We start from the raw sequence: 8,729 nt of genomic DNA, 5'->3' as shown, positions 1-8,729 counted from the left end.
GAGAGAATCTAAATAATCTTTAGACATGGCCAGGAGGCAATTCCGGTCATGGTTGTCCGGTTCACTACCTTTTCGCCATTTGGTAGAAAAGACTCACACGCCAGCACTAATAAACAAGAAGGGGAAGGGAGGGTTCAAGAGGAGGTCGGAAGGGGAAGGTGGTTAGTAAAAGAGAAGTAGAGATGCCGCCGGCGGTGAAGGCCGGAAGCCGGCCGCCATGGGTGGGGCTGGCGGCGGCGGTGTGGGTGCAGGTGGCGGCGGGTAGCGCCTACACCTTCCCGTTGTATTCCCACTCGCTCAAGTCGGTGCTGGGCTACAACCAGCGGCAGCTAACCATGCTCGGCGTCGCCAATGACTTCGGCGAGAACTTCGGCATGATCCCTGGCGTCGTCTGCAACCGCTTCCCGCCCTGGCTTGTCCTCCTTATCGGCGGCGCTTGTTCTTTCCTCGGCTTCGGCGTCCTCTGGCTCGGCGTGAGCCAGACCGTCTCCGGCCTGCCCTTCTGGGTGGTGAGTGAGCTCTCTTGTATATTTCCTTACTCTTGGGTTCTTGATCTTTGATTATATTCTCTGATCTATGTTTTTCTGATGAACTATCGTTTAAAGATTTGATTTTTAACGGTTTTACTGTTTCGGCAATTGTTATTGACTCCTATCTGTTTTTTGATATACTTATTGATTCCGTTTACTTTAAAAAATTCTGATTCTGTGTATGTGGAGAAAGATATGAATGTTATAGGCATCTAATTTATGCTTTGAGATGGAGTGTCCTTTTGATTCAATGGAACTGGGCGGTTGGTAGGAGGAGAAGTAGCCTCTCTATGTATCTTAATTATGCGCTTGCATATTTGGTCGGAGAGTTATTATGATAAATTCATGCTTATGTGCTATAATTTGTGTTATCATTGTACAAAAGAGAGATAGTTATTAGTTTCTGATTTGGAGGTTTAAGTGGCCCGTGGATTGATGACATGCCAGAGATGCATGAGGTAAAGGCTGATTTGTGTAGGGGCAGTTAATTGTACAAAAGTGTTTGTGAAAAAGCAGTGAAGTTCTTCATTTTTTGGGGGGCAATCATTTGGGTCAAAGTATATTTTTGAATCCTTGGGGTCATGTCAAGTTGGTTTTAAGTTTATATAAGTCCATGTGCTGATGGTTTTATATGAAGGAAGAATCTATGGCAAATGTCTGTCTAATCTCAAGTGTGCTCTACTCTGGTTGCAGTCTCTTCTTTTTCCATTGATCTTCTCCTCGTTTGATCTTTCTCCATTGAAGACAGGCCAAACTTCTTACAAAATCTTTCGCAGGAATATTGTTTCCATCAATTTGTATGGAAGAAAGGAACCATAGTTAGATTCTTTAATTGATCACCAAGAAGAGACAAACAACATATAGTAGATGCTGAAGATAACAAGCTAGTTGATGTTATGGAGATAAGGAATGTTGATGACTGGATAGTTTACCCTTAGACTCTTCCAAGACATTAAGTGATTAATGTCAATTAGTGAAGGTGTAAGAGTTTTGGGCAAGGATGATATCATAACACAAAAGCAACAAGCAGACATGACTTTGCAAAGTTTATGGCATATGAAGAGTTCATCCAATCAATGCAATGCTAGATGTCTATTCATAAACTTAAAACTGCTAGGATAAGCTGCATAGATGTGAAACCAAATGGCATAATCCTTCATTACATGTTTAAGATCTATCAGTGTGCATAGTTTTCATTGCTTTGATGCCCACTATGATGTTCATAAAAGAAGGAAAACTAATCAGATTGCAATGTTAGCCTTCAGGGCTAGGTGGGTATGTCAAAGCTAGATATGCAGGGAGTGGTTGTAAAAATGATGAGAGGACAGCAGCTTGCTTCAGGTCCTCAACTCCTTCGGAGTAATGAAAACATGTTAGTCTGGAAGCATAGATCATTGTTATGTTAGTTATAAAATCTCTGATTATCCAATTCATATGTCAGACACCAGCCTGCTTCCATTAATGTGTTGCTGAGTGAGCTTGTTCTGGGATTTGAGAGCAAATCGAAGTACCCTGGATCAATTCACTGCCTGTTTAATCAGAAGAAGTATCCTGACATCCTTTTTGATAGCTCTTTAAAGTAACTTTTCATTTTCTAGAATCGGACTTTATATTCACTGGGATGGCTGCTGTAACTAAGTTTATCAAAATGACATTATTCACAATTGAGAGGATTTAGTTGGCCATATGTTGAGTCTTTGTTTAACTTTTTTTATAACAAATTTTCAGTACCACACTTAGAGCCCCATACTTAGGACTGAAACAGATAGATGGTGCATTGCCCACACTCATCCAGACTTCATCATGTTCCATCTATATCCACACTCCAAGAGATGAGGCAGGTAAATGTGTCAGTGTTCATTCAGAAATTGGAAGACAACATTTCAATAAAATGAGCTCATATTAAATTCCTCCAAAAGCAAACATCAATCTGTTATATTTAGACTCTGATAGAAGTTCCATTGTGGACTCTCAGATCTGTTGGTCTGAGGGGGGACCTCTCATGGATATAAAATTCAGAAAAGAGCTGGGAAGTGACCTTCTTCTGGAATCATCTAATCTCTTATCTTCTTCACCCCTCTACAGTCCTTTCCTTAATCCAGATAGAGTAGTTTGGAGATGGAATTGTAATGGTGCATTACTGCATTCTCTGTCAAATCCAATTATTGTTTCTTAAATTTTGATTGAATTATCTGAAAGAATTCACTCCAGTATGTAATTCTGTAGCTCCTTGAAAACAAAGACATTTTATTGGTGGGCCATCAGAAAGGCTTTTGACATCGGAGAATCTTTTTTAAAGGAACCCGCCCATGTCCTTTGCGGCTCAGATGTTGAGAACAACCTAAATCACCAGGCATATGGTTGTTTTGCAAATTGGTACATATCAAACGTATTCGCAACATGACTCAATATCATATGGTAGATAGGAAGATAGAGAAACCTTTCTTCCACTAGATAAAGCTTGGGGTCTATCTCTGTGTTACGAGATTTTGTGATGCTTGCTTGTATAAAAGTTTTAATGAAAGAGTAATTAAAACGTGAGTGGGCTGATGAGATTGGGACTCTAATCTAGAATGACTAGGAAACATGGAAAAGTAAAGAGAATCTTTTCTAGTATCTCTCAAATAAACATTTATCTTAATGTAGGAAAGAGGAAGTTCTTTTTGAAAAAAAAACCAACATGGGGAAGGAGATAATTTTTCCTAATATTTCTCAAATAAAATTTATTTTAAAGATAAAACATGTATTCCGATAAGAAATAATGAAAGAGCATTAGTTTTTCTTAAATTTTAAAGTAATATTATATTTGAAAAATCAATTATTTTAATTAAAATTAAAATTATTGTTAATATGAAAATATATTTTCTAATCCTAGTTCTATCATATTTGGTTCATCGATTGGCTATGAATCAAGGTATGCTGAACCGGCCCGTATCGGCCGGTTCAACCCGTACTGATGGGGCCGGAACTGGCCGGAACCAAGCGGTACCGGACTGGAACCGGCCGATATTAGATGCATACTAGACGGAATCGGATGGTTCCGTCCAGTACGGCTAGGAACTAGTGCGAACCGGTCGGTTTGCACCGGTTCGCTGTGGGTAGCATGCCGCCCGCGCGCGCTGGGCAGTGCGCGTGTGTGCTATGCAGACCGGTTTGGCACCGGTCCGGTACGGCTAGGAACCGATGCGAACCGGTCTGGTAGGCGACCGGTACGCCTACCGATACCGATTCAGCATACCTTGCTATGAATTTTGAATTATGAACTCGAAACCATACAAGCAAACTAACGAATTATATAACATAGGTTGAGAATGGATTTCATTTTTTCTGCCAATATCATTTCACAGGAGGATCTTGAAACATGACAAAGTTATGCGTATCAAAGGTTGTCCTGGTTCTTTCGTCCAATTGGACTTTCTGAAGGCCTGGGAGAGTTAAGAAGTTTTCCAGGATTGGGTGGGATCTCATCATTATGGTGCTTTAATGGCTAATGTGGAGGCAATGCAATAGAAGAATCTTTCAACATGAGGGTTCATCTGTCGATGAACTTGATCCTGGCTAGAATGGTATTAGGATTCTCCCAGCAAGCTCCAAATTGCTTTGTATCCTATAAAAAAACCTTATGTTTCTCTTAACTTGGTTCTCATTTCAACTTCCCTAAAATGAATTGATTGGTATCGCCCCATTCTTCTCTCAAAGAATGATCTATGTCTTCTCTTATAGGAAAGTTGCCACGAATTACTTCATGATTTAATGATCTTCAACTTGGTATGTAGCTATCACAAGAAATGATTTTTGTCGTGGAACCATAAAAAGCTAATGAAGCTAAATTTAATCTGAATAATGGCAAAAATTTTATTTTATTTTTATTGTCAGCATATTAAATTTACTAATTTTTCAATTTTTGTTCTCTTGCTCTAGCCAAACCCAAACCCCTGGCCTCTATCTTTTTTATTTTTTTTAAGCAAGTATGCTTGTTCCACAATTACACATTCTGAAGATGTTACTTTAATAGATTCGCTAAGAGGTTTTGTTGGTCTCCTCTTAAGCAATGTGCTTTAGTAATATCTAGAGAATACTCGGGAGAAGAAACTTCACTTCCTATTGTTCTTGCATAAGTATGCCATCTGCATCCACATCTTTTTTGTTATTCCTCATCATTGTAGACCCATTAAATGTCACATCAACAACAATAACATGGAATCCTGTACACCTTCACTCTGTCTATGTATTCTAAAAAGGTGCAATTTTATGCTTTAGGGGATAGTTTATTAGATTTAACATCAACATGAGGGAGCCAACCCAAGTTTTTAGGCTATTACTAATCAAGAGATAGGCTGGAAAATACTTCTTAAAGAGTGCACTCTGATGTTATGGAGGGCAATCTGCTTACCATGAAAGCTGATGTGTTGAGAAATTTTGTGAAAGTCCTCGAAAGACCAGTAGAAATCCAACACCATGTGTTTCCTCCATTAAGGTCTGATACATGTAAATATAACTTGGGCATCCCTTTGGTGTGTTGTAGTGCCAGATGATGCCTTCATCTCTACAAACTGCTTAAACTCATCTGAAAACCATTCCACCAGTAACCGATTTAGCTTCTTGATCTTTTCATCCTGTCTACTTTCAGCATAGACTTCCACTGCTTTAGAATAGGGAGCATGTGATGCTTGTATATATGAAGTGTAAACTGAAACTTTTCTCGAAAAATCATATGCAAAAATAACTAAATTCATACTACTTCCACTCTTTGAGGCATTTGCTACAGGGAACCCATCATTTGAATGGATGTACTGCTGTGAATGTTTGGTAAGATAAATTTCACAGCAAATCTTAAAACAATTCTGCTTTCCGTAACTAATGATTTCAACAGAATTTAACCTGTAATTTTATTATTCTTGTAATTGAATCTCTCTCGGCTGAAGGTTGCTTTTCTAAAGTGGCTCAGACTCGAGTATGATAATCTTGTGAAGTCTACGAGACTGATTTGGTACTGTGTATAATGATCGATATCAACATAAAAAATTTTGTTTTCAGGAAATGGTCAAATATCTCACTATGACTTATAAATTTCTTGGAAATCTGTATTTATTGATTATGCGATTAATTTGTTGGCTGTGTATCAACCTTAATTCTGGATCTCTTTCAATGGAACGATTTTATATTGAAAAAGTTTCTTATTGAAGCCACAATGTTTTTAATGATGAGATTGCCATTCCAAAGAGTGCTATAATCTTATCTTTGATAGCCTTTGAGGCTATCTGGTTTTTCCATTGACATTGGTGAGTGCTATGATATTTTCTTTGATAGTCCTTCCATCACACCTATTTTTTGTACCAGCAATGAAGATGACTTTTAGTATGGTACAATGAAACCTAGAGACGTTAGAAACACTTCTCCAAGTCTGCCTGATAATAAGTTAAGACTGATGCAAAGGAAGCAAAAATTATCCAAATTAAAAAGGTCTACATCCCTTGGATATCTTTTCCCAACTAAGCGCGTAAACCTTGTGGTCTGTAACAGAAATAAGACATTCATAGGAAACAGAAGAAGCTATACTTGGTGATCAAAGAAGCAAGAGAGTAGAAAAATATAGCAAGAGAGAGCAATTACTGTAGGGCGAGCGAGTGACTAGAAGGATTGGCTGGGAACAGCGAGTTTTTTTTTTTTTTTTGGGGGGGGGGGGGCGGTGATGGGTTGGCTGCATTTCTTATGAAGGAAGATTTGTTATCTGACTGTGACTAAGAGTTATCTCCTGTTTGACTCAGATGACTAAGAATACAGGAGATACTTGGAGAAATTAGGTGAGAGGAACCCATGAAAGTAAATACTAAAGAGAAACTAGCAAAGGTTATGCGAGATAGATTATGAGGTTTTGTGAAATTTATTTATAGTTGGGTGGCACGGTATGCCAGGGTGTTTAAAGAGAGCATGATGTTCAAGAATTACATTGATACTTCACTCTGAAATACTTTCTTTTACTAAAATATCCTTACAAGGTAGCAATTGATAATATAGTAAATGACAAGAATGCTCCAAAGTTTCCAAACAGTAAATTCTAAGAGAAATATATATTTCAAAATTGAATTGTGAAATCTAAAATTTGAAGATTATTTACTTTGACACTAGATGAATTTGTGTTGGCACATCTTAGATGATGCAAGCATAAGCAATGCTTATTTAATTGTTACTTTATGATTCTTAAATATTTTATTGTAACTCTTTTGAGTTTGATTGTCCTTCAGGAGCAGTAAATAAACTTGTAATTTTCTCGCAATAAATTTAGCTAGATGACTTTGTGACAGATGCTGATCTACTGTTTGTGACATTATTCAGAAGCATGCCTCATATCTTAGACCTTGGTTTATTGGGTTTTAAACTGTTGTGACCACTGCTATGTGTAATAGTAGTACTGTTTCTGATGTTATGGCAGTTATGGATTGCATTATGTATTGCTACAAATAGCAGTGCATGGTTGGGCACAGGTGTTCTTGTCACCAACATGAGGAACTTCCCTCTTAGCAGGGGCCCTGTGGCTGGCATTCTCAAGGGTTACATTGGGCTTAGTGCTGCAGTGTACACTGAAATATATATTGGACTGCTCCGTGATTCATCTACAAAACTGTTGCTATTTCTTACACTAGGGATTCCTGGTATATGCCTAGCAATGATGTATTTTGTCAGGCCTTGCACACCATCTTTAGAGGAAGACTCATCAGAACATGGCCATTTTTTGTTTACCCAAATCTCAAGCATATTGCTAGGTCTCTACCTCTGCGCTACTACGGTCTTGGATGATGTTGCCTCACCAAGTGATGCTGTAGCCTATAGTTTGTTTGCTGTAATGGTTCTCTTACTCCTGGCTCCCCTTGCAATCCCTCTGAAGATGACACTTTATCCAAAAAAGAGCAAAAAAATTGGTTCTGTTGGCCCATCTGGTTCATCAGACTGTCTAATTGAAGGAAATTTAGATAAATCAGAACCATTGCTAGCCCAATCTTCATCAACAACGAATGCTGGGAGTATTCAGGAAGCTGATGATGTTTCTGATGTGGATATACTTTTAGCAGAGGGAGAGGGAGCTGTGAAAAAGAAGAGAAGACCTAAGAGGGGAGAGGATTTTGAGTTCCGTGAAGCTGTAATTAAGGCTGATTTTTGGCTTCTATTTTTGGTATACTTTCTTGGAGTTGGATCAGGTGTCACTGTGCTCAATAATCTAGCACAAATTGGTATTGCAGCAGGTGTTGATGATACAACTATCTTGCTGTGTCTTTTCAGCTTTTGCAATTTTGCCGGCCGTCTTGCGGGGGGTGCTGTTTCTGAGTACTTTGTCAGGTGGAACCATTTTCCTTTTCATTTTATTGCCCAGTTATTGTATTTTGCAGCTATATATGATCAAACATGGCCAAAATGTTGAGTAATTTCAAGGTTTTATTGAGAGGTTTTCCAACCCTTGCTCAAAGAAAAAAAAGATTTATACAAGATTTTATCTTTTGCAGGTCTAAGATGTTTCCTCGGCCCATTTGGATGACATGCACCCAAGTTATCATGATCATAACTTACCTTCTCTTTGCTTCTGGCTTAAATGGTACCCTATATGCTTCAACCGCTTTACTTGGTATCTGCTATGGGGTCCAATTCTCTGTCATGGTGCCAACTGCATCTGAGCTCTTTGGGTTGAAGCACTTTGGGTTGATCTATAATTTCATGTTGTTAGGAAATCCGCTTGGGGCTCTCCTATTCTCAGCTGGTCTTGCAGGGTATTTGTATGATGTTGAAGCAGCAAAGCAGAACTCAGGTTTTCATGATGCTTTGAGCAATTCTTGCTTGGGGCCTAATTGCTTTAGGATCACATTTCTAGCTCTAGCTGGTGTCTGTAGCTTAGGCACTCTGTTGAGCATAATTTTGACGGTGAGACTTAAGCCAGTATACCAAATGCTTTATGCTGGTGGGTCATTCAGGCAGCCTCGGAGCTTGAATCATTGATAGCAGTGACCCGAATGAACATGGCCTTCATCTTGAGCTGGGGCCCTTTCTTTGGTACCTGTTCTTGTGTTGTAATGGGTTTGTGTACTTAAATATCGTGCAGTTATCAGGAGCCTTCTCTGCCCCAATGAATGATTTGGTTAATCTTGGGAAAGAAGCTTCTTATAGATTGAAGTATTTTACCTGACTAAACGTGACTTACATCTTTGCACA

At 38.8% G+C, this 8,729-nt stretch overlaps 1 protein-coding gene across 1 annotated transcript; it reads left to right on the top strand.

Annotated features, from left to right (window-relative positions):
* On the top strand, nt 1-8,729 carry LOC103696035 (Major facilitator superfamily protein). The gene is made up of 3 exons (XM_008777535.5): nt 1-509; nt 6,964-7,865; nt 8,030-8,729. The coding sequence occupies exons 1-3, from the start codon at nt 183-185 to the stop codon at nt 8,514-8,516; spliced, it is 1,716 nt and encodes a 571-aa protein (XP_008775757.3). The 5' UTR covers nt 1-182; the 3' UTR covers nt 8,517-8,729.

Source organism: Phoenix dactylifera, chromosome 2 (genome assembly GCF_051530095.1).
Source record: "Phoenix dactylifera cultivar Ajwa chromosome 2, Ajwa_hap1_PhDact_Kaust_v1.1, whole genome shotgun sequence".
Classification (NCBI taxonomy): domain Eukaryota; kingdom Viridiplantae; phylum Streptophyta; class Magnoliopsida; order Arecales; family Arecaceae; genus Phoenix; species Phoenix dactylifera.
The sequence above is the reverse complement of the archived record's forward strand: the minus strand, read 5'-3'. Positions and strand labels throughout refer to the sequence as shown.